The 26,557-nt window shown below is 45.4% G+C and overlaps 1 protein-coding gene across 1 annotated transcript; it reads left to right on the top strand.

Annotated features, from left to right (window-relative positions):
* Positions 1–849: 849 nt before the first annotated feature.
* On the top strand, positions 850–26,557 carry LOC123727713 (basic proline-rich protein-like). Its single transcript, XM_045696685.1, has 4 exons — positions 850–1,234; positions 1,324–2,857; positions 8,389–8,443; positions 25,913–26,557. Exons 1-4 carry the CDS (start codon positions 850–852, stop codon positions 26,555–26,557), a joined length of 2,619 nt encoding a protein of 872 aa, XP_045552641.1.

The following is a 26,557-nucleotide window of genomic DNA, read 5'->3' as shown; positions in this document are numbered from 1 at the left end:
GGGTAGTGTTGTATGGTCCAAGGGTAGCATGGTGGTGGAGGACCCCATTGTGGCTCATAGCTGCACATGTGGTGATATTTCCACCACGCTGGCCAGGTACCCCGTTGACCAATTATGTTCCTTCCTCTCCTCCTCCTTGTCTTTGCTAATTTCAATCCAGCCTCATCTATGAATATGAGTTTCTGGGGGATGGGACTTGCATCCACCTCCATGATTCTCTGAAATAACAGTGAATTCTGTAATTGCTGTATAGTAAAGTTCACCAGCAACATCAAAGAGTCTCTAATGATTCATGAGTGTAATACCAGTACAGTACTTACCTGCACATATTCCTACCGTTTATCTTTCAGTCTTTGGGAATTACTTTCAAATGGGACAGATTTGCTTCACCCCGGAGATGGTGTTTCTTTAAAGATGTGGGCTATGGTTGATAAGCTCACTCTGATGTTATGAAAGATGGCAGGGTTTTCACTAATCTGTTGTTGGATTTCCCGCAGTCTTATGGCATTATTTTCAACTACCATTTTGCACAATGGCAGCCTCCTGTTAGTCTGTAAATAGACCCATTCTACCACCACATCGTAATCATCGTTCAGTTCTGCAAAAACATAATAGCATACAGTACAATAAACACTACAGTAATACAGTATACAAGATAAACATGTTACAAAGTAGTATAGCTCCCAATTTCATACATTACTTTGTTTTCCTTTATATCATGTATTGAGTCTACAGTTTTTACTGTGCTTTACGTTGCATTACTGTCACATAGTAAAAGTAGTAGATAGGTCCAATGTCTACAGTACGTACATATTCTCATTTTGGAACGTCCAAATGATGGATGCTACGATGAAGCGACTCAGATTGGCCTGGACTCTCTGCCCAGCCTCTCTCAAGGTCAAATCATGGTTGACCACAAGGTACACCAAAGTCGCCCGAATTTCATCAGAGATTACTCTCCTTGTTCTTGATCTACCTCCACCTCTACCTTCGCCTCCACCTCTACCTTCACCTCCACCTCTACCTCCGCCTTCGCCTCCACCTCCACCTTCGCCTCCACCTCTACCTCCGCCTTTGCCTCCACCTTCACCTCCACCTCCGTCTCCACCTCCACCTTTACCCTCGCCTCCACCTCCACCTTTGCCTCCACCTCCACCTCCACATTTGCCTCCACCTCTACCGCCACCTTCATCTCCACCTCTACCTCCACCTTCGCCTCCACCTTCGCCTCCACATTTGCCTCTACCTCCACCTCCACCTCTACCTCCACCTTTGTCTTCACCTCCACCTCTAACTTCAGCCCACCTCTACCTCCAACTTCACCTCCACCTCCACATCCACCTTCGCCTCCACCTCCTCCTTCACCTCCGCCTCCACCTTCACCTCCACCTCTACCCCCACCTTCACCTCCACCTCCACATCCACCTCCACCTCCGCCTTCGCCTCTACCTCCACCTTTGCCTTCGCCTCCACCACTACCTCTACCTCCACCTCCACCTTCACCTCCACCTTCGCCTCCACCTCTACCTTCACCTCCGCCTCCACCTTCGCCTCCACCTCTACCTCCACCTTCGCCTCCACCTCTACCGCCACCTCTGCCTCCACCTTCGCCTCCACCTTCGCCTCCACCTTCACCTCCATCTCTACCTCCACCTCCACCTTCTTCTTCGCCTCCACCTCTACTTTCGCCTCCACCTCTACCTCCACCTCCGCCTCCACCTTTGCCTCCACCTCTACCTCCACCTTCGCCTCCACCTCTACCTCCACCTTCGCCTCCACCTCTACCGCCACCTCTGCCTCCACCTTCGCCTCTACCTCCACCTCCACCTCTACCTCCACCTCCACCTTCTTCTTCGTCTCCACCTTCACCTCCACCTCTACCTCCACCTTCGCCTCCACCTCTACCTCCACCTTCGCCTCCACCTCTACCTCCACCTTCGCCTCCACCTCTAACTCCACCTTCATCTTCACCTCCACCTTCACCTCCACCTCTACCTCCACCTTCGCCTCCACCTCTACCTCCACCTTCGCCTCCACCTCTACCTCCACCTTCGCCTCCACCTCTAACTCCACCTTCGTCTTCGCTTCCACCTCCACCTTCGTCTTCACCTCCACCTCCACCTTCACCTCCACCTCTACCTCCACCTTCGCCTCCACCTCTACCTCCACCTTCGCCTCCACCTCTACCTCCACCTTCTCCGCCACCTCTAACTCCACCTTCGTCTTCGCTTCCACCTCCACCTTCGTCCTCACCTCCACCTCCACCCTCACCTTCACCTCCACCTCCACCTCCACCTCTACCTCCACCTTCGTTTTCATCTCCACCTCTACCTCCACCTTTGCCTCCACCTCTACCTCCACCTCCAACTTCGCCTTTGCCTCTACCTCCACCTTCGTCTTTGCCTCTACCTCCACCTTCGCCTCCACCTCTACCGCCACCTCTGCCTCCACCTTCGCCTACACCTTCACCTCCACCTCTACCTCCACCTCCACCTTCTTCTTCGTCTCCACCTTCACCTCCACCTCTACCTCCACCTTCGCCTCCACCTCTACCTCCACCTTCGCCTCCACCTCTAACTCCACCTTCGTCTTCGCTTCCACCTCCACCTTCGTCTTCACCTCCACCTCCACCTCCACCTCTACCTTCGCCTCCACCTTCGCCTCCACCTCTAACTCCACCTTCGTCTTCGCTTCCACCTCCACCTTTGTCTTCACCTCCACCTCCACCTTCACCTCCACCTCCACCTCCACCTCTACCTCCACCTTCGTTTTCATCTCCACCTCTACCTCCACCTTTGCCTCCACCTCTACCTCCACCTCCAACTTCGCCTTCGCTTCCACCTCTACCTCCACCTTCGTCTTTGCTTCCACCTCTACCTCCACCTTCGCCTTCGCCTCCACCTCCACCTCCACCTTCGCCTTTGTCTACACCTCTACCTCCACCTTCGTTTTCATCTCCACCTCTACCTCCACCTTCGCCTCCACCTCTACCTTCGCCTCCACCTCCACCTCCACCTCTACCTCCACCTTCGCCTTCGCCTCCACCTCTACCTTCACCTTGCCTCCACCTCTACCTTCACCTTCGCCTCCACCTCTACCTCTCTCTGCCAAGTTTGCTTCCATTGTTCTCCAAACACAGGATTACTCACCTGTGGACTTTTTATCCATACCAAAAGACTGATTGCAAAGTGATCAAAGTGATCATTTACACAATTAGTGTTTGCACATGCGAAGAGTGAATGTGATCAATTAGTAATTGAGCTTAGCTTGTTGAACAGTATTGCTTTTCATTTGCGCACAATATATTTTAGTTGTGAATGTTGTGCCGAAGGTAAATACTTGTGTGTTGTGTTTTGCCAAATGTTTGTTATTGAATTGCTATCTGAGTGTAAAGCAAAACATGTGCCAGTAGTATTGCAGATTTGGTGTCTGATTCTGCTAAATGAGTTACAGATTTGGGTCGTTATGCCTCATGGGCCAGTTTTAGTGTAGAAACTATTGGGAAAAACTGTAGTTGGCAATATCAAAGGTTTTTGTTATGAACAAGTCATCTGTCTCAATGAAGGATGGAGCCAAGTTTGCTTTTTTTGCCTAGAATTTCATTTAAAGTATTCCAGAGCTTTTTACTACAATTCTTTATAGAATTTATCTATATTTATCTATTATTGTATAGCTTGTTCTTATTTTTATTCAGTGTAGATACAGTGCCTTGCGAAAGTATTCGGCCCCCTTGAACTTTTCGACCTTTTGTCACATTTCAGGCTTCAAACATAAAGATATAAAACTGTAATTTTTTGTGAAGAATCAACAACAAGTGCGACACAATTATGAAGTGGAACGAAATTTATTGGATATTTCAAACTTTTTTAACAAATAAAAAACGGAAAAATTGGCCGTGCAAAATTATTCAGCCCCCTTAAGTTAATACTTTGTAGCGCCACCTTTTGCTGCGATTACAGCTGTAAGTCGCTTGGGGTATGTCTCTATCAGTTTTGCACATCGAGAGACTGACATTTTTGCCCATTCCTCCTTGCAAAACAGCTCGAGCTCAGTGAGGTTGGATGGAGAGCGTTTGTGAACAGCAGTTTTCAGTTCTTTCCACAGATTCTCGATTGGATTCAGGTCTGGACTTTCACTTGGCCATTCTAACACCTGGATATGTTTATTTGTGAACCATTCCATTGTAGATTTTGCTTTATGTTTTGGATCATTGTCTTGTTGGAAGACAAATCTCCGTCCCAGTCTCAGGTCTTTTGCAGACTCCATCAGGTTTTCTTCCAGAATGGTCCTGTATTTGGCTCCATCCATCTTCCCATCAATTTTAACCATCTTCCCTGCCCCTGCTGAAGAAAAGCAGGCCCAAACCATGATGCTGCCACCACCATGTTTGACAGTGGGGATGGTGTGTTCAGGGTGATGAGCTGTGTCGCTTTTACGCCAAACATAACGTTTTGCATTGTTGCCAAAAAGTTTGATTTTGGTTTCATCTGACCAGAGCACCTTCTTCCACATGTTTGGTGTGTCTCCCAGGTGGCTAGTGGCAAACTTTAAACGACACTTTTTATGGATATCTTTAAGAAATGGCTTTCTTCTTGCCACTCTTCCATAAAGGCCAGATTTGTGCAGTATACGACTGATTGTTGTCCTATGGACAGAGTCTCCCACCTCAGCTGTAGATCTCTGCAGTTCATCCAGAGTGATCATGGGCCTCTTGGCTGCATCTCTGATCAGTCTTCTCCTTGTATGAGCTGAAAGTTTAGTAGATTTGCAGTGGTCTGATACTCCTTCCATTTCAATATTATCGCTTGCACAGTGCTCCTTGGGATGTTTAAAGCTTGGGAAATCTTTTTGTATCCAAATCCGGCTTTAAACTTCTCCACAACAGTATCTCGGACCTGCCTGGTGTGTTCCTTGTTCTTCATGATGCTCTCTGCGCTTTAAACGGACCTCTGAGACTATCACAGAGCAGGTGCATTTATACGGAGACTTGATTACACACAGGTGGATTCTATTTATCATCATTAGTCATTTAGGTCAACATTGGATCATTCAGAGATCCTCACTGAACTTCTGGAGAGAGTTTGCTGCACTGAAAGTAAAGGGGCTGAATAATTTTGCACGCCCAATTTTTCAGTTTTTTATTTGACTTTATATTTGCCAGTCTGCTGTGTTGTCTGCTGTGTTGTCAGTCTGATTTGCTATTCCCTTTGCCTCATCCCTCTCAGCCATACAGTTTTTCAATTCATCATCTATCTATGGGGATTTGGCAGTACGTTTCTTGATGGGTGCATTCCTATCAGTAACCGGAATAACCAGTTTAATAAATGCTTCAAGTGCAACGTCAGGTTGTTCCTCATTACACACACTAGACCAACAAATATTTTTCTTTGACATAGGAATCATTGCAAAAACTCTTGTATGATCGCTTATACAGAATGTTAGGTCCAGTCTTTGGAACTTTGGCTTTCCAAGATATGGCTATTATATTGAGGTAACCCACTTCATTACTTTGATACATGTGGTAACCCATTTGTGAAATATTATTCATGTAAACTGACATTATTTGTTGCTTATTTTCTACTTCTTAGATGCATATAATATCCAGGGCATAACTTAGCCTGGTAGAACCAGCCTGATCGTTTTTGTTCAACATATAATGCCCAGGGTATAATCTAGCCTGGTGGAACCAGCCTGATTGCATTTGATGATATCTGAAGTGAAATAGAATGGTGAACACAGCGATCAGGCTGGTTCCACCAGGCTAATCATAACCACCATTGATAATGGAATCAGTGCTGTGTGTGTGTGTGTGTGTGTGTGTGTGTGTGTGTGTGTGTGTGTGTGTGTGTGTGTGTGTGTGTGTGTGTGTGTGTGTGTGTGTGTGTGTGTGTGTGTGCGTGTGTGTGTGTGTGTGTGTGTGTGTGTGCGTGCGTGCGTGTGTGTCTGTGTGTGTGTGAGACCTGTGTGTGTGTGTGTGTGTGTGTGTGTGTGTGTGTGTGTGTGTGTGTGTGTGTGTGTGTGTGTGTGTGTGTGTGTGTGTGTGTGACCTATCTTTGATGGAGGGCCAGGAGCTGACCTACACTGCTATGCCCATCAATGAGGCTCTGGCAAAGACCTTACCTCCATTCTCACCTCTTGCCTGCTCACCAACGGACGTCGATTGGGGAGAACAGAATTAGGTAGGTTTATTCTAACCTTCAACATAGAACCTGTTTGTGGGTCAGATATCACCTATTCTAAATGCCATTGATAATAGAACAGTGACTGTGTGTGTATGTGTTCACAGATGCATGAGATGCAGCGAAACCTGGCACTCAACACATCCTCTCAACGCATCCATTCAACACATCCACTCAACACACCCACTCAACACATCCACTCAACACACCTACTCAACACATCCTCTGAACACATCCACTAAACACACCCACTCAACACACCCACAATGAGGTGATTACTAAGAATACAGTACAGTAATATCAACACTCTTTTAATTTTATTTATTTATTTTTATTTCACAAGGTAGGCCAGTTGAGAACAAGTTCTCATTTACAACTGCGACCTGGCCAAGATAAAGCATAGCAGTGCGACAAAAACAACAACACAGAGTTACACATAAACGAACGTACAGTCAATAACACAAAAGAAAAGAAAAATAGAAAAATCTATGTACAGTGTGTGCAAATGTAGAAGAGTAGGGAGGTCGGCAATAAATAGGCCCTAAAGGCAAAAAATAATTACAATTTAGCATTAATACTGGAGTGATAGATGTGTAGAGATACTGGGGTACAAAAGAGCAAGAGGGTAAGTAATAATATGGGGATGAGGTAGTTGGGTGTGCTATTTACAGATGGGCTGTGTACAGGTACAGTGATCGGTAAGCTGCTCTGACAGCTGATGCTTAAAGTTAGAGAGGGAGATATAAGACTCCAGCTTCAGAGATTTTTACAATTCGTTCCAGTCATTGGCAGCAGAGAACTGGAAGGAAAGGCGGCCAAAGGAAGTGTTGGCTTTTGGGATGACCAGTGCAATATACCTGCTGGAGCACGTGCTACGGGTGGGTGCTGCTATGGTGACCAGTGAGCTGAGATAAGGTGGGGCTTTATCTAGCAAAGACTTATAGATGACCTGGAGCCAGTGGGTTTGGCGACAGATATGTAGTGAGGGCCAGCCGACGAGAGCATACATGTCGCTGTGGTGGGTAGTATATGGGGCTTTGGTGATAAAACGGATGGCACTGTGATAGACTACATCCAGTTTGCTGAGTAGAGTGTTGGGGTCTATTTTGTAAATGACATCGCCGAAGTCAAGGATCGGTAGGATAGTCAGTTTTACGAGAGTATGTTTGGCGGCATGAGTGAAGGAGGCTTTGTTGTGAAATAGGAAGCCGATTCTAGATTTAATTTTGGATTGGTGATGCTTAATGTGAGACTGGAAGGAGAGTTTACAGTCTAACCAGACACCTAGGTATTTGTAGTTGTCCACATATTCTAGGTCAGAACCGTCCAGAGTAGTGATGCTAGTCGGGCGGGAGGGTGCGGGCAGCAATCGGTTGAAGAGCATGCACTTAGTTTTGCTAGCATTTAAAAGCAGTTGGAGGCCACGGAAGGAGTGTTGTATGGCGTTTAAGCTTGTTTGGAGGTTAGTTAGCACAGTGTCCAAAGAAGGGCCAGATGTATACAGAATGGTGTCGTCTGCGTAGAGGTGGATCAGAGAATCACCAGCAGCAAGAGTGACATCATTGATATATACAGAGAAAAGAGTCAGTCCGAGAATTGAAGCCTGTGGCATCCCCATAGAGCTTGCCAGAGGTCCAGACAACAGGCCTTCTGATTTAACACACTGAACTTTATCTGAGAAGTAGTTGGTGAACCAGGCGAGGCAGTCATTTGAGAAACCAAGGCTATTGAGTCTGCCGATAAGAATGCGGTGATTGACAGAGTCGAAGGCCTTGGCCAGGTCGATGAAGACGGCTGCACAGTACTGTCTTTTATCGATGGCGGTTATGATATTGTTTAGGACCTTGAGCGTGGCTGAGGTGCACCCATGACCAGCTCAGAAACCAGATTGCACAGTGGAGAAGGTACGGCGGGATTCGAAATGGTTGGGGAGGGCAGGATGGATATAGGTCTATAACAGTTTGGGTCTAGAGTGTCTCCCCCTTTCATTCCATCTGTCACTGATCAACTCTGCTTCAACTCTGCTTATTTCTCCAGATGGACAGGAGATTCTATTGCCAGACGGCAGCCTCAGTCATTTGATGGGTGGACCATAATTGGTTAGGTTTTATCTGACCTGTTCAAACTTCAACATAGTACCTGTTTGTGTGTCAGATATCCTAACTGCCATTGGTAATAGAACAGTGACTATATGTGTATGTGTTCACAGAAACATGTATGGAGACAGCACATGGAGACTTGTAATCTGTAATATGCCCAAGGAAGTAATGTAATGCACATTTATGTTTGATATTCAACACTAGGCTATCAATCAAGTTGTTTTGCTCTCCTGTCAAGTTTTCCGCACCAAGGGAACCAAAGAGTAATTTTAAACTAAACTAGATTTGAACTTATTCGAAGACTATTTAAGAAACCTGCATTTTACAGGTGAATGAACCTGATAACTTTTGGAGACTTAGTCTCTGAGCAGATAAAAGCGGGCGGGTCACCAGGTGCACAGAGCTCGTTTCGGGTTACCAGGTGCACAGAGCCTTTTTTGAATTAGACGTCTACAGTCTATGTCTACCCGTTACAGGCTATGTGCACATGGTTCCTGACAGTGAGACTGTAAACGTCTTAGTAATTCCAGGGAGTAAGCTATACTCTCAGGCCCAGGGAGAGGGCATTTAGGCGTGCAGGGAGTGTAGGCCTAGATGCCAAAAATGTGTGAGATGAAAATGGACAAACTAAAAGGTGTGCAATATAGAAGGATAGTCAGTGGACATTCTGAACCTTGTTTGAAGTCAGTAGGTCACATAACCAAGGAGCTATTGAAATTTTACATTTCGAGAAATTCATGTAAAATCATGTGAGATGAAAATGGACAAGCTAAAGGGTGTGCAATGTGTAGGCCCACTGAGTGTACATTCTGAACCCTGTTTGTTTGAGGTTAGTAGGTCACATGACCAAGGAGCTATTGAAATTAGAAACATTGAAAAACATTGAAAATTAATGTAAAATGTGTGAGATGAAAATGGACAATCTAAATGGTGTGCAATGTGTAGGCCCACTGAGTGTACATTCTGAACCCTGTTTATTTGAGGTCAGTAGATCACATGACCAAGGAGCTATATATAATTTAAAATAATGCAAGATGTAAATCGACGAAAAAAGTGTGTGCAATGTGTCTATACCATCGGGTTAGCTAGAACCAGGTTTGAATGTTTTAGGAGTAATGGATAAAGAGCTATTGAAATTAGAAAAATGTGATTTGTCACTATGTTGATGGTCCCTAACTGCTGTTCGTGGACATAAGGAAGGAATATCCGTCAAATATCCAACCTGAATCTGTCTTTACCTTGGTCTGACAGACAGGGAGAAGACAGACAAGAGATAAAATCAGATTGTCAACATACTTCCTCAATGTTTGAAACGAGTGCATCGTTATCCAGATTTTCATAGCTGGATAACTTCACCTCTGCATGTACAAACGTGGTCAGGTCTGAGGAAGATGGAAGTAATAAGACAAACATAAATATTTTAAGTAAATGTTTCAGAGGGTGGATGAAGCTGAAATCGAACTAGAACTACAACCATGTCATACTAAATTTCCTTTGCTTCCTTTCTCAATATTTCTGTAACGCTGCGATTGTTGGATCCCTTCTCATTTCGTCCTAAAAAGTCACATACTTTTTGTTTTGGAGCTGCAGTTGTTTTTACACTCGGTGCTGGTATTGTTTACACATTAGTTGGAGCTGCAGTTGTTTTTACACTCGGTGCTGGTATTGTTTACACATTAGTTGGAGCTGCAGTTGTTTTTACACTCGGTGCTGGTATTGTTTACACATTAGTTGGAGCTGCAGTTGTTTTTACACTCGGTGCTGGTATTGTTTACACATTAGTTGGAGCTGCAGTTGTAGGAGTTGTGGTTATTGATGTAGGCACCGGGACAGCAATTGAGGTTACAGGAGTTGTGGTTGTAAATGTATTAGTAAGCACTGGGACAGCAGCTGAGGTTATAGGAGTTGCGGTTGTGAATACATTGACAGACATTGAGGTTGTGACATCTGGAGATGCTGAAGTTGCATTGGTAGATGGGAGTGGGGCTGTTGCATTAGGGATTGGAGCTTCAGTTGTTCTCTGGACAACTGTTAAAAGAAGAAGTAGGCTACCATGGGTTTTGTGGGTATCCGTGGCAGTTGGTGCCGTTTAAGATTATGGTGGACCGTTTTTTTATGAGCAAGGCCTTATTTCTATTACAGAAATGTTGGATGACTGTCATTCATATTCCATTCACCCAGTTCAATGTAACATTGATAGGTTTAGGCTACTACGTGATACTCGAATTTGCCCTATGCCCATCATGAGGTTGCTACAACTTAGCCTAAAAATAAAATATCATAACGTAATCAAGGTGACGACAGACAGTGACACATTCAATACCACCATGCACACTATTGCCTGAATCTAGCTGATCTGCGGTGTAATCATTAGTCCAAACTGTAGCAAAACGGAACTAAAACCAGAGTTTCAATTGGACAAATTCAGCTAGGTCCATCCTCGTTTCGTTCCGTTTGCTTCCGCTTAAGAAAAGGTTCTGCAACAGAATCGGCAGGATGAATACACCCCTGATTACCCGCACAAACAGTTCACTTTCATAGCAGTCATATACAGCATCCTCACTTTGCTCGTTGTATAATTCCTACTCACATCCTTCTCCTCCTCTCACCTTTTCCCTTCACTTGCGCAGCTGTCTATGACAAGGCACATAAACCCCTCTAAGCCTTCATACCATAACCGCTAACCGCTACACAGCCTACATTGTTGTCACCATATTAGGTAGGTTGGAGGACGACCTCCAGAAGTCATTATAATTACTGTGTAAGTCTATGGAAGGGGGTGTGAACCATTAGCCTCCTAGGTTTTGTATTGAAGTCAATGTACCCAGAGGAGGATGGAAGCTAGCTGTCCTCCGGCTACACCATGGTGCTACCCTAGAGGGTGCTGTGTGAGGCTACTGTAGACCTTAGTTGTAAAACTGTATGTTTTAATCAGTTATTTGGTGACGTGAATATATTTTGTATAGTTTTATCTAAAAAATTCTACTTTTTTTTGTTTCACTATTTTTATTTTTACGAAATACACTGAGTAGGATGGTCCTCCCTTCCTCCTCTAAGGAGCCTCCACTGATTGAAGTACAGATAGAACTTGCATTTATAATATAATAAATATTACAATTATAATATTTACAATGTTGCTGAAAATCCTCTCAATCCCATAGGTTTCAAAACCTCTTGAGCTGACAGCCCTGGTAAGTATAGAAAGGGCAATGAAGAATAGACCAGTAAACCCTTATTTCCACAGAAATGTTGGGACCTGTAGAATACAGTGGACTGGTCTATATTTGTGTGAGACTTACTGACTTGGCACAGCACAGGCTCAAATATTGCTGATCTAGGATTACTGATCAGGTCCCCTTTGTCCATGTAATTAGCAGATTGAGCCCTGTTCAGCACTGAGGGCGGGTTCCCTGATTGCATTATCATTATAAGAAAAGGCCCATTTAATAAATACTCTTGTGTCACTATGCTGTCTTTATGGTTATATTGCATTTTGCCCACCCACCCACTAGCTGTCAAATCCTTGCTTCCTCCATCCTTGTTTCCTCCTTTCCTCACCACTCTTTCAAAGCACATCGGAGGAGGAGGACCGAGGGAAGGAACCTTTCAATCCTCTCCCCCAATGTGCTTTGACAGGGAGGTGAGATTTGAACAAAACAAGGACAGAGGAAGCAAGGTTTGACAGCTAGTAACATTTTTAGACAATATGAGTGAGTGAGTAAGTGAAGGAGGGAATAAAGGATGGAATGAGTGAGTTAGTAGCCTTGATACCCAGCAAGGTTATTATATTTTTGTGTTTTTATATTCGTTTTCATATATATTCATTGTTCGATTGTTATCTGAAACTCAGTTAAGTTTCAGTTAGTTTTTACTGAAGAATGTGTTTGTTTTGTATTCCTGTTTTACATTACAGCCGGTATTATGAATTTTACATCATATGAAACTCCCAGGAAAACCTTTAGGAAACCAGAGTAAAACGTTCTCAAAACCTCCCTGCAACCTAAAAATGTACGTTCCCAGAACAGGTGAAAAGTTCACTTCCATTCTCAGATGACTTCGAAAAACGTTCAGTTTTACCGGTGACTTCGTTCCCAGAACCAATGGTAAACCAAAAACGTTCCCACAACTTCCACGGAACCAAATGTGCTAGCTGAGGTGCTCCTTTAAAGGTGCACTATGCAGAAATCGCACCGCTATTTCCTGGTTGCTAAAATTAAAATAGTTCACCTAATTTCAGTTTATGTGACAAAAGTAGCAAGTATAGTGTAGAGAATCATTGTACCATCTAAATCGCTGTGAAATGTCTTTCAATAATATCCCAAATATTGTATTTTCAGCTGCTTGAAGCTGGTGTCCAAAACAAAAAAATAAATTTATGAATGGTAGCATAGAAACAGTGCACATAGAACAGCTCTACCATTTCTTAAAATTGCTTTCAATGAGAATGACAGATCCATACGTGACATTTCTATTTGAATTTTGTCAGGTCGACCAAAAAGTTACATATTGCAACTTTAACATGCAATACATGTCAAAAGGGTGACACTTATTTGAATGTGATCCTTTTGGAGGTTGTGCTGATATACAGTACCATTCAAAAGTTTAGACACACCTACTCTTTACAGGGTTTTTCTTTCTTTTTACTATTTTCTACATTGCAGAATAATAGTGAAGACATCAAAACTATGAAATAACACGTATGGAATCATGTAGTAAGCAAAAAAGTGTAAATCAAAATATATGTATATATTTGAGATTCTTCAAAGTAGCCACCCTTTGCCTTGATGACAGCTTTGCACAGTCTTGGCATTCTCTCAACCAGCTTCACCTGTAATGCTTTTCCAATAGTCTTGAAGGAGTTCCCACATATGCTGAGCATTTGTTGGCTGCTTTTCTTCCCAGGAAAACCCTCAGGAAACCATAGTAAAACATGCTCAGAACCTCCCTGAAACCTATAAATGAATGTTCCCAGAACAGGCAAATGTTCACTTCCGTTCTCAGAACGTTTTAAAAAACGTTCAGTTTTACCGGTCAGGAAACTCATGGCTACATTCTCAGAACCAATGGGAGACCAAAAACCGGCAGCTCTAGCCTTTAGCTCGGTGTGGATGTTGCCTGTAATCCATGGCTTCTGGTTGGGATATGTACGTACGGTCACTGTGGGGATGACATCGTCGATGCACTCATTGACGAAGTCGGTAACTGAGGTGGTATACTCCTCAATGCCATTGGATGAACACCCGGAATATATATGCGTCGCATAAGGAAATAGCCATTTTGACTTTACACAACAACAGAGATCTGTATATAATGACGAGATGCTCATGTCTCAGCCCCGAACAATGGGAGTCATTGTCCCAAAGGCAGGAAGGCAGGCAACAAGCTTAGGTCCAAAAGAAGCCCATAAAAATACATTGGGGTTATTTTGGACAGATGTTGTCGAGAGTGAAACCTCTCGCTTAGCCTCTTCCTCTCTGACAACAACAATTGGAGGTGCTTGATATTGTCGATCTCACATTTTCTAGAGATGCAGATTTAGGCTACAAGATAGGCTGACAAGGCAATTAACATCCAGCAAGTACAAGAAGGACAACAGGCATGTCCTTTTATGCAACTGTCCCAAGACCCTACTTGTCACAAGAAATTACTTTGCATAGTGACTAAGAGAAACTTTGAGTCGTGGCGTTCAAATATCAATTCCTGCTCTCAGTCAACTTCAATTCCTAGTTATCTTTTGTGCTCTCAACCTGTCCTCTCCTGTGGCTTTGCATCACAAGGTTTTAATTCTCCACAAGAAATAATCTGCTTTTTTTTTAAACAAAAGTATTAGATTATTCTGGAAGGAACAAGTAATTGTGTGTGAAAATGGCTTTGTGAGGGAACATAAGAGGCCATAAAATTAAGAGGAGCTCATTACAGCTAAAGAAATAATGAGTGCTGGAAGATGGCTGCCGTAGGGTAGCACAATGTCGCTGGCTCCTTACCTGGAGTTATGGAGCTGCAGTGAATAAATATGAAATGATAAAACACAGACACATATCAGTGATAGGACTGGAAACGACCAGAAACGTCTTCTCAGCTGCAGATCGAAGCGCATCAATTCAGTTTTACTATTCCTACTAGCTCATGTTAAACGGATAGTTTTCAGAAACCAGAAAATGTGTTAACCCAATTTAATTGTTTTCTTACCCCAAGAAGGATTATGCGGCTAGAATGTTAATACAAGCTCTATTGCTGTGTGAAGTAAAAAATTATAAATGAAATGCTAGTATATACACTTTTACACTCAGGGCTATATTAGGCAGTCTGACTCAACAACAGTAGTTTGTTCCCACTGCTGGCTCTGTCCTCGTGCCACTGCTGCCCTCTAGTTCTCAGAGAGCTGCTCTGCAGCAGCTCGTTGACGCATCAGAGATGCCATCTTCCCCTGGCTGAGGGGTGCCTTGTCTGGAGAGTTGGAAATCAGTAGGAGCTTGGCACCTGGCTCCATCTCCTCCTGGGAGCCTCCATTGTCTTCTGTGCCACAGTGGCACCTGAGGCCAAATCTCTGCCTGGCTAGGTGCCCCTCTCTCAGTCACTGCTACCAGGGGCTCTCTATTTATTTATTTAAATGTATTTATTTAACCTTTATTTAACTAGGCATGTCAGTTAAGAACAAATTCTTATTTACAATGACGGCCTACCAAAAGGCAAAAGGCCTCCTACAGGGAAGGGGGCCTGGGATTAAAAATATAAATAAATTAAATACAAATATAGGACAAAACACACATCACGACAAGAGAGACAACACAACACTACATAAAGAGGGACGTAAGACAACAACACAGCATGGCAGCAACGCATGACAACACAACATGGTAGCAACACAACATGACTACAACATGGTAGCAAAGTCGACTCAATAGTCGACTTTGTAAACTATTATTTGTTTTTAATTGACAAATGAGGGTTCAATTAAAAAATGATGACTCTCAGTTTTGACTATGATAAGGGTTAGGGGTTTTGTCCCGACCATGTGACCTGGCCAGGAACAACTCTGGACCTTACTTAGAGCCTAACAAAACCAATCCTTTTACTGGTTAGTTAGGTTGTTATGGTCAAACTGGGCTTAGCCAGTTTGACCTGCACCTGCAGCTTTAATCGCCATATGTTCAACTGCAACAGTCATTGAAAGTAATCTGACCTCAATGTTTTTTAACCAGACTGAGTCTGTTAGGAGTACATGATTTTGTTAATCAAATGGTGGGGAGACCAAAGCAAAGCTGAAGCCGAGATTACACAGGTCTGACTAATGAGATCTGTGACACTGCTACTGTACCAAAACAATGGGAAATAATTATTCTTCTACCGAGATCTGCACAACCAAAAGAGGCAAAAAATTGTTTGGCTGAAAAATAGCTGTGTTTACTTATACAAAGACTCATTTTTTAAAATTTGAAATGAGAATTACTGAATTACTGCCGCTGACAGACAAACACAGGTTTTATCAATCTACTTCACAGTGTGACCAGTCACCGTGTAAAACCTTTAGAGAGCTATTTTCTTAACGGCAACATTATTTTTTTTTCCTTCATAAAAACGTCACTCCCATGTTTCTTTTGCTAAAAGGTGTTATTGCATTGTTCTGTCAAATATTATTTCATTTTTGGGGGATTTGTGTGATCTGGTAGATTGCATATTTTGGACTCTAAAATAGCATCCTTTCATACTTGAAGAAGTGTCATGATGAAACAGCTGTTAAGGGACAAAAATAGTCAGAGGATATGTGGTATGTAGCTGACACTGATATTTAAACAGGAACTAATGATGGCTGACTCCAATTCAGTACACAGTAATATTTACTTATTATTACTTATTATGTGGAATATAGATAGAAATCCACATCTGTCAGACAAACAATTACTTAATATAATTTGATTTAGATGCACTATTGTAAAGTGGTTGTTCCACTGGATATCATAAGGTGAATGCACCAATTTGTAAGTCGCTCTGGATAAGAGCGTCTGCTAAATGACTTAAATGTAAATGTAAATGTTAATTTATTGTATTAACTGTATTAACACAGTTCCCCAATACCCCAGATACAGATATCACACATACACAACATTGCATATAGCAAAGTGGATTTGCTTGACATAGGCCACAACAACACAACTTATGCCAAATGCATATGGTTTCACACTTCTGTCAGATTGCAATCAAGCAGAATACCTACACTTGATGTTGCTTGCACAATGAAAACAGTAGGGCCTATTCCACATACAAACTACTGAAAAGTTTCGGTCCTTTACAATCTGATTTGAATCACTAGTTACATGAAGAAAACTTGATTTTGTCTTTTTCTCTTGGTGAGATGTTTCACCCCAGTTATTTTGTCCCCAATGGGGTTTCATTTTAGAGTTGTTTAGTAGGCACGACATTACATTTCTTCATTTATCTTTGGATGCATGGTCAAACATAAAGGTTCTGTTAAAACATAGAGTCCTATTATGTCTGCACCCTAACACAAGGCCATGGTGTTCTGGAGCTGTTGCTTGTATAAATAACTGTTGTGTAAACTATTTGATTGTATTACTACCTCCCACTAAGGGACATGGAACCATTTACTCTTCAAGCTCCTTCCCTGACAGATCAAAGACGGATCTACTGTCACGCCCTGACCATTGAGAGCCCTTGTTTCTCTATGGTGTAGTAGGTCAGGGCGTGACTAGGGGGTAGTCTAGTTTATATTTCTATGCTGTGTTCTAGTTTATATTTTCTATGTTGGTGTTTTGTATGATTCCCAATTAGAGGCAGCTAATAATCGTTGTCTCTAATTGGGGATCATATTTAAGTAGCTATTTTTCCCACCTGTGTTTGTGAGACATTGTTTTGTGTTTGTGCCTGTGCACCACGTAGTCACGTTTAGTTGTTTGTTTATTTGATTTATTTGTTTTTGCTTGAAGTTTCACTTTAGAATAAAGATGTGGAACTCTACACACGCTGCGCCTTGGTCCCGTTCTTACGACAACCGTGACATCTACCTTGCAGCTGCTTGTATTAAAGATTTGTTATTATACTTTAAATTAGTCTCTGCCTAAATCTTTCGATCGAGTTTTCCACAACATTTGGTGCCGTGACCCAGATGAGAGCGACCTGACTTTTTGACTCGTTTCGCTCGGCTTGGACCCCGACATATTTCTGGTCACAACAAAAAAAAGGTAAGAGACCTTATTTAAAGATCTCTGTGAGCAACTGTCTGTTTTCCAGCTGAGCCTTAATGGTAAAATATATCTTGTCCTCCTCATCCATGAAATCCATGAAATGTTAGGGTTCAATTTGGCAGAACTATTTCCCTATAATACCAAAGCTGTATGGTGAACATTGATCAATGGGAGTGCAGTGGTGTCTCCAATAGTGGGAATCAATTTGCCAACATTTAGGGATCGGTTTACCTTAAATCACGTGATAGCAGGAATCGGCTAGTCAGCCACTAGGAATCAGATAGCCTACATCTGGGAAAAGTACATTATAGCAGGAATCAGATAACCTACAATTAAATAATAGTAATAATATATATCATCGGTTTACCCACATCAGAAATGTAAGGAAGTGAATTGAAGGATTGAGCATGTTTAAGGTTAAAACACTGTATGACTGTCTAAAAGGTCTGGGACATAGAGTATCAGACAAAGAAAACCGCCGCCGACGACAAATACCATCGCCAAGCTAATCAGTCTCCATGAGGAACTAAATAAACCAAGCTGCAATGACCACACCCTCACCTCCACCTACACAGCCCCCAACCCCACCACCAGGGATTTTGTATTCTCCACTGGAACACCTAAAATTGCAATGTCCCTCAGATGTTGCTCATCCTCCTCCTCTTCCTCCAGCATATGGAGATGATGATGATGATGATGATGATGATGATTTGGCCTGTTGTCACGTCCTGACCAGCAGATGGAGCTATTGTATTAGTTTTGGGGTCAGGACGTGGCAGTTTTGTGTGTGTGAATGTTTGTGTTGGTGATTGGGACTTCCAATTGAAGGCAGGTGTGTTGAGTTGCCTTTGATTGGGAGTCCTATATAGGTGTGTGTGTTTTTCTTTGGGGTTGTGGGTAGTTGTTCTTGCACTGCATTTTTGTATGCCTGTAAGACTGTTCCTGTCGTGTGTTGTGTTTTTCCAGTGGATGCTTTACTCCTTTTTTTAAAATTAAAATATGAGCATCCATATTCCCGCTGCAGTTTGGTCTATTCAACACGGCTCTTTTTGTGACAGAACTACCCACCACCAAAGGACCAAGCAGCGGAAGAGGAGGAAGCCACAGGAGGACTATTGGAAGCAGCGTGCTCGGGAGGAGATGGATTCCTGGTCGCTGGAAGTATTGGAGGAGAGGATTGACTGGACATGGGAGCAGTTGCGGGCCCACTGTGACAACCTGCCTGGGAGGCAGGTAGAATCCGAGAGGCAGCCCCAATAAAAAAAATTGGGGGGGCACAAGGGCTATTTGGCGGGGCGAGATTGGAGCCCCTGGCCAGCTCCTCGTACCCTTGTAGGGCAGACTGGACAGGTCCCGTGCTTTGGGGTTGGGGCTGTGGTGAGGCCTGGGATTTTCAGGCCGGTAGGCACAGTACCAGCGCCCCGCATGTGCCAGGGCGAAGTAGGCATCGAGCCGGAAGGGGTGATGCCAACCCTGCGCTCAAGACCGCCAGTGCGCCTCTACGGTCCGGTGTTTCCCGCCATACGCACTAGCATGGAGGTGCGTGTCTCCAGGCTGGCACGTCCAGTACCAGCCCCACGCATCAGGCGTCTAGTGCGTCAGCCCAGCCTCGCCAGTCAAGAGTCACCTGAGCTGCCCGCCAGTCAAGAGTCACCTGAGCTGCCTGCCAGTCAAGAGTCACCTGAGCTGCCCGCCAGTCAAGAGTCACCTGAGCTGCCCGCCAGTCAAGAGTCACCTGAGCTGCCCGCCAGTCAAGAGTCACCTGAGCTGCCCGCCAGTCAAGAGTCACCTGAGCTGCCCGCCAGTCAAGAGTCACCTGAGCTGCCCGCCAGTCAAGAGTCACCTGAGCTGCCTGCCAGTCAGGAGCTGCCAGAGCCGCCCGCTAGTCAGGAGCTGCCAGAGCGGCCCGCTAGTCAGGAGCTGCCAGAGTGGCCCGACTGCCCGGAGCTGCCAGAGTGGCCCGACTGCCCGGAGCTGCCTGAGTGGCCCGACTGCCCGGAGCTGCCAGAGTGGCCCGACTGCCCGGAGCTGCCAGAGTGGCCCGACTGCCCGGAGCTGCCAGAGTGGCCCGCCTGTCCTCCGGCCCAGCCCCAGTGGCCCGCCTGTCCTCCGGCCCAGCCCGAGTGGCCCTCCTGTCCTCCGGCCCAGCCTGAGTGGTCCGCCTGCCAGGGTCAGCCCGAGTGGCCCGTCTGCCCGGCGCAGATAGCGGCGCCACCGAAGTGGGCGACGCCGAAGGTGGAGCGAGGTCCACGTCCTGCACCTGAGCCACCTCCAGGATAGGTGGGTTGGGGAGGGAGGGTGTAGCACAGTGCCGTCGTTGACGGCAGCCACCCTCCCTTCCCTCCCTTATTGTTTAGGGGTTATTGTTTAATGGGTTTTTGTTGGGGATTTTTTGTTGTTGGTGTTTTCTGTTGGTAGGTGCATTCCGGGGTCTGCACCTTGAGGGGGGGTACTGTCACGTCCTGACCAGCAGATGGAGCTATTGTATTAGTTTTGGGGTCAGGACGTGGCAGTTTTGTGTGTGTGAATGTTTGTGTTCGTGATTGGGACTTCCAATTGAAGGCAGGTGTGTTGAGTTGCCTTTGATTGGGAGTCCTATATAGGTGTGTGTGTGTTTTTCTTTGGGGTTGTGGGTAGTTGTTCTTGCACTGCGTTTTTGTATGCCTGTAAGACTGTTCCTGTCGTGTGTATTGTTTTTCCAGTGGATGCTTTACTCCTTTTTTTTAAATTAAAATATGAGCATCCATATTCCCGCTGCAGTTTGGTCTATTCAACACGGCTCTTTTTGTGACACCTGTTTAGATGCTACCTGTGTGAAGGTTCCCAAACGATGTACAGTGCATTCGGAAAGTATTCAGACCTCTTGACTTTTTCCACATTGTGTTACGTTACAACCTTATTCTAAAATGGATTAAATACCCCATAAATACAAAGAAAAAAACTTTTATGTATAAAACAATTATTAACTGAAATATCACATTTACATAAGTATTCAGACCCTTTACTCAGTACTTTGTTGAAGATCCTTTGGCAGTTATTACAGCCTCAAGTCTTCTCGGGTATGACGCTACAAGCTTGGCACACCTGTATTTGGGAAGTTTCTCCCATTCTTCTCTGTAGATCATCTCAAGCTCTGTCAGGTTGGATGGGGAGCATCGCTGCACAGCTATTTTCAGGTCTCTCCAGAGATGTTCGATCGGGTTCAAGTCCGTGCTCTGGCTGTGCCACTCAAGGACATTTAGAGACACTTCCCGAAGCCACTCCTGAGTTGTCTTGGCTGTGTGCTTAGGGTCGTTGGAAGGTGAACCTTCGCCCCAGTCTGAGGTCCTGAGCACTCTGGAGCAGGTTTTCATCAAGGATCTCTCTGTACTTTGCTCCGTTCATCTTTCCCTCGATCCTGACTAGTCTCCCAGTCCCTGCCGCAGAAAGACATCCCCACAGCATGATGCTGCCACCACCATGCTTCACCTTAGGGATGGTGCCAGGTTTCCTCCAGACGTGACGCTTGGCATTCAGGCGAAATAATTAGATCTTGGTATCATCAGACCAGAGAATCTTGTTTCTCATGGTCTGAGAGTCTTTAGGTGCCTGTTGGCAAACTCCAAGTGGGCTGTCATGTGCCTTTTGCTGAGGAGTGGCTTCTGTCTGGCCACTCTAACATAAAGGCCTGATTGGTGGAGTGGGGCAGATATGGTTGTCCTTCTGGAACATCTCCACAGAGGAACTCTAGAGCTCTGTCAGAGTGACCATTGGATTCTTGGTCACCTCCCTGACCAAGACCGTTGCTCAGTTTGGCCGGGCGGCCAGCTCTAGGAACAGTCTTGGCGGTTCCAAACTTCTTCCATTTAAGAATGATGGAGGCCACTGTGTTCTTGAGGACCTTCAATGCTGCAGACATTTTTTGTTATCCTTCCCCCAGATCTGTGCCTCGACAAAATCCTGTGTCGGAGCTCTACGACAATTCCTTTGACCTCATGGCTTGATTTCTGCTCTGACATGCACTGTCAACTGTGGGACCTTTACTGTATACAGACGTTTGGAACCACCAAGACTGTTCCTAGAGCTGGCCGCCCGTCCAAACTGAGCAATGGTCTTGGTCAGGGAGGTGACCAAGAACCCAATGGTCACTCTGACAGAGCTCCACAGGTGTGTGACTGTCCAAATCATGTTCATTCAGTTGAATTTACCACTTGTCAACTCCAATCAAGTTGTAGAAACATCTGAAGGATAATCAATGGAAACAGGATGCACCTGACCTCAATTTCAAGTCTCATAGCAAACGGTCTGAATACTTATGTAAACAAGGTATTTAAGTTTTTTTATAAAAACATTTATAAACATTTATAGAAATCTGTTTTCACGTTGTCATTATGGGGTATTGTGTGTAGACTGATGAGGGAAAAAAACCTATGTAATCCATTTTAGAATAAGGCTGTAATGTAACAAACTGTGGAAAAAGTCAAGGGGTCTGAATACTTTCTGAATTCACTGTATCATAAGAAATTTGTTATGGAAGCTTGAACAGCAACATGTCTGTCTTGTGTTGATCTAGCTAATTAGCTAGTTAGCTATATACAGCTAGCATATGTACACTCACTGCAATGTGCTATTCGCATGTGCATTGGCCGGGTTAAGATTCAACATAGCTAATTGTTTCTTAGCAAGACAATTTGTTTTATAGTGTCACGTCCTGCCCATAGTAAGAGGTTATTTTCTATGGTAGAGTAGGTCAGGGCGTGACTGGGGGTGTTTTGTGTTTTTCTATGTTTTGTATTTCTATGTTTAAGTTCTAGTTTTTCTATTTCTATGTTGTTGTTTTTTGGGTTGATCTCCAATTGGAGGCAGCTGGTCCTCGTTGTCTCTAATTGGAGATCATATTTAAGTAGGGGTTTTTCTTCCTGGGTTTTGTGGGTTATTATATTTTGAGTAGTGTTTGTTTCTCTCTGCGTCACGGTTTGTTGTTTTGTCATTTCAGTTATTTATGTATTGCAAAGTTTCACGGATTAAATAAAATGTGGAACTACAACCACGCTGCACTTTGGTCCGCTCCTTTCGACAGCCATGACAGAATAACCCACCACAAAAGGACCAAGCAGTGTGGAAAGGAATGGACCTGGGAGGAAGTTCTGGATGGCAAGGGATCCTGGACATGGGAGGAGATCCAGGCTGGATGGGATCGCCTCCCATGGGAACAGGTGGAGGCAGCGAGAGCAGAGTGGCGACGAGAGGAGGAACTAGCCTGGCAGCAAGGCAAGCACAAGAGGCAGCCCCCAAAAAAATTGGGGGGAGGGCACACGGGGAGATTGGGAGATTCAGGTTGGAGACCTGAGCCAACTCCCCGTGCTTACTGTGGGGGGCGAGTGATCGAGCAAGCACCATATTATGCTGAGATACGCACTGTGTCGCCAGTGTGCAGCTACAGCCCAGTGTGCTCGGTGCAAGCTCCTCACAGGTGCCGTGCTAGAGTTGACATTCAGTCAGGAAGGAGTATGCCTGCTCAGCGTTCCTGGTCTCCGGTGCGTCTTCTCGACCCAGGTTATCCTGCGCCAGCTCTACGCATGGTACCCCCAGTTCGCCAACACAAACCTGTGCGACCAGTTGCAACGCCTCGCGCTTGTCGGGCTACGGAGGTTATCCAGCCAGGACGGGTTGTGCCAGCCATAAGCTCCAGACCTCCAGTGCGCCTCCACGGCCCAGTATACCCTGTGCCTGCTCTGCGCACCCGGCCTCCAGCGACGTTCCCTAGTCCAGAGCTCTCAGAGACGTTCTCTAGTCCGGTGAGACCTATTCCAGCTACACGAAAGAAGCCTCCAGTGATGATCCATGGTCTGAAGCCTGTAGGAATGATCCATGGCACGAAGCCTCCAGTGATGATCCATGGCCCGGAGCCTGTAGGGATGATCCATGGCACGAAGCCTCTAGAGATAATCCATGGCCCAGAGTCTGTACGGATAATCCATAGCAAGAAGCCTGTAGGGATGATCCATGGCCCGGAGCCTGTAGAGATGATCCATGGCACGAAGCCTCCAGTGATAATCCATGGCCCGGAGCCTCCAGTGATGATCCATGGCACAAAGCCTCCAGTGATGATCCATGGTGCGGAACCTGTAATGATGATCCATGGCACGGAGCCTGCAGCGACGGTCCCCAGTCCAGAACCTCCTGAGATGGTGTCCAGTCCGGAGCCTCCAGTGACGCTCCCCAGTCCGGAGCCTCCAGCGACGCTCCCCAGTCCGGAGCCTCCAGCGACGCTCCCCAGTCCGGAGCCTCCAGCGGCGGCCTGCAGCCCGGAACCTCCTGAGACGGCCTGCAGCCCGGAAACTCCTGAGACGGCCTGCAGCCCGGAACCTCCTGAGACGGCCTGCAGCCCGGAACCTCCTGAGACGGCCTGCAGCCCGGAACCTCCTGAGACGGCCTGCAGCCCAGAACCTCCTGAGACGGCCTGCAGCCCAGAGTCTTCAGCGGCGGCCTGCAGCCCAGAGTCTTCAGCGGCGGCCTGCAGCCCAGAACCTCCAGCGATGATCTACAGTCCGGTTCCTCCGACGACGATCCATGGTCCGGCGGTACTAAAGCAGAGGGATCAGCGGGTGGAGCGAACCGGAGCCGCCTCCTCTGCTGGAGGTTAAGGTTATGTGGACTGCATTTGAGCCGCCATAAACAGGAGTTGCCCACCCTACCCTCCCTTTTGTTTTTGTTTGTTTTTTGTTTGAGAGTCTGCACCTTTGGGGGGGGGGTACTGTCACGTCCTGACCATAATAAGAGGTTATTTTCTATGGTAGAGTAGGTCAGGGCGTGGCAGGGGGTGTTTTTTTTTCTTTCTATGTTTTGTATTTCTATGTTTAAGTTCTAGTTTTTGTATTTCTATGTTTTTGGGGGGTTGTTGGGGGCAGCTGGTCCTCGTTGTCTCTAATTGGAGATCATATTTAAGTAGGGGTTTTTCTTCCTGGGTTTTGTGGGTTATTATATTTTGAGTAGTGTTTGTTTCTCTCTGTGTCACGGTTTGTTGTTTTGTCATTTCAGTTATTTATGTATTGCAAAGTTTCACGGATTAAATAAAATGTGGAACTACAACCACGCTGCACTTTGGTCCCCTCTCTACGACAGCTGTGACATATAGCTACAGTTCCTTTTGTGAGAGGCTGGTCTTGGTTGAGGAAACGTAGGCTAAATAGCAGTGTTTGTGCTGAAACTGACATCTGGCTGCACACATAGATAATCTAGCCAGTTTGACTGTAGCTATCATGCCAGAGTAGCTACTGTAGATTAGTAGCGCCCATTGCATGTATTATAAGTTAGCAGGGTGGCAGTTTCCAAAAGTTTGGTGTTGACTATGAAATTTACTTCGCTAGCTATCTATGCTTTATGGAAGAATGTAGCTAACTAGGATATATTGTGCCAGCTAGTGACCACTGCAGAACTGAATCCAGAACAAGATTCGGGACGGAAAAAAGCTAACCTGCATCCAGAACACTGAGCTTAAAGAGCCATTCTTTCCAGAAAATGTTGAGCAAAAAGAGCCATTCTGTCCAGAACACTTTGAGCCAAAAGATCCATTCTGTCCAGAACACTTTGAGCCAAAAGATCCATTATTTTCAAAACCCTTTGAGCTAAAAAAAAGCCATTCTGTCCACAACACTTTGAGTTAAAAGACCCATTCTGTCCAGAACACTTTGAGTTAAAAGAACCATTCTGTCAAGAACACAATTCAGCTAAAAACCATTCTGTCACATCATGCTCAGTGTTATAAAACAGCCTCAGAAATGTTCTGAGCAATCCAGATAGTCTCATCTACTGAATAACCTTTGATGGCAAATCTGGCTGATTATATCATACTGCTGCAGGGACGTGTACACACACACACACAGGCACCCACATGCACACACACACACACACACACACACACACACACACACACACACACACACACACACACACACACACACACACACACACACACACACACACACACACACACACACACACACACACACACACACACACACACACACACACACACACACACACACACACACAGGGTGCTGCTGATGAAGATATCTCCGGCCTCATCTGTGAATTCACATTGTCACTCCACAACTGTCTTTGTGATGCTGCACTGCAGCGGACAGAGGACAGGCAGGTGGCTGGGAACTAAGCGTTCAGTCACCATCAAACAGATTTAGCTAGTGAACAAGAACTGTAACTGTATTGACAGCTATCACAGTCTGTCATTTTACTACAATAAACCATGTCCACAGCTATACAGTATGTAGTATGTTCCTCAATGGGCATGTTTGAGCTTTAAAAAAATAAATAATATATTTCACCTTTATTAAAGGACAGTTGTGCGCACAGAAGGCTGGGCGATGGCAGAGTGACAGCTGACTTTGATGAAATCAGATAGGCTTTGGAGGAAGGACTCCTCTTACATGAGGCTCTGGAGGAGGGACACCTCTTACATGAGGCTCTGGAGGAGGGACACGTCTTACATGAAGCTCTGGAGGAGGGACACGTCTTACATGAGGCTCTGGAGGAGGGACACGTCTTACATGAGGCTCTGGAGGAGGGACACGTCTTACATGAAGCTCTGGAGGAAGGACTCCTCTTACATGAAGCTCTGGAGGAGGGACACCTCTTACATGAAGCTCTGGAGGAGGGACACCTCTTACATGAAGCTCTGGAGGAGGGACACGTCTTACATGAAGCTCTGGAGGAGGGACACCTCTTACATGAAGCTCTGGAGGAGGGACACGTCTTACATGAGGCTCTGGAGGAGGGACACCTCTTACATGAAGCTCTGGAGGGGGGAGACATCTTACATGAAGCTCTGGAGGGGGGACACCTCTTACATGAAGCTCTGGAGGGGGGACACCTCTACATGAGGCTCTGGAGGAGGGACACCTCTTACATGAGGCTCTGGAGGAGGGACACGTCTTACATGAAGCTCTGGAGGAGGGACACGTCTTACATGAGGCTCTGGAGGAGGGACTCCTCTTACATGAGGTTCTGGAGGAGGGATTCCTCTTACATGAGGTTCTGGAGGAGGGATTCCTCTTACATGAGGCTCTGGTTTAACTAG

Source organism: Salmo salar, chromosome ssa16 (assembly GCF_905237065.1).
Source record: "Salmo salar chromosome ssa16, Ssal_v3.1, whole genome shotgun sequence".
Lineage (NCBI taxonomy): Eukaryota > Metazoa > Chordata > Actinopteri > Salmoniformes > Salmonidae > Salmo > Salmo salar.
Note: the sequence above shows the minus strand (reverse complement) of the source record. Positions and strands in the feature narration are given on the sequence as shown.

Excerpts from the sequence above, each read along its gene's own strand:
- LOC123727713 (XM_045696685.1), top strand. The coding sequence starts at position 850 with ATGAAGCGACTCAGATTGGCCTGGACTCTCTGCCCAGCCTCTCTCAAG. Across the intron at positions 1,235-1,323 it reads GCCTCCACCTTCGCCTCCAC|CTCCACCTCCACATCCACCT; the intron begins ATTTGCCTCTAC and ends CTCCAACTTCAC. Across the intron at positions 8,444-25,912 it reads TCTGTAATATGCCCAAGGAA|GCTCTGGAGGAGGGACACCT; the intron begins GTAATGTAATGC and ends CTCTTACATGAG.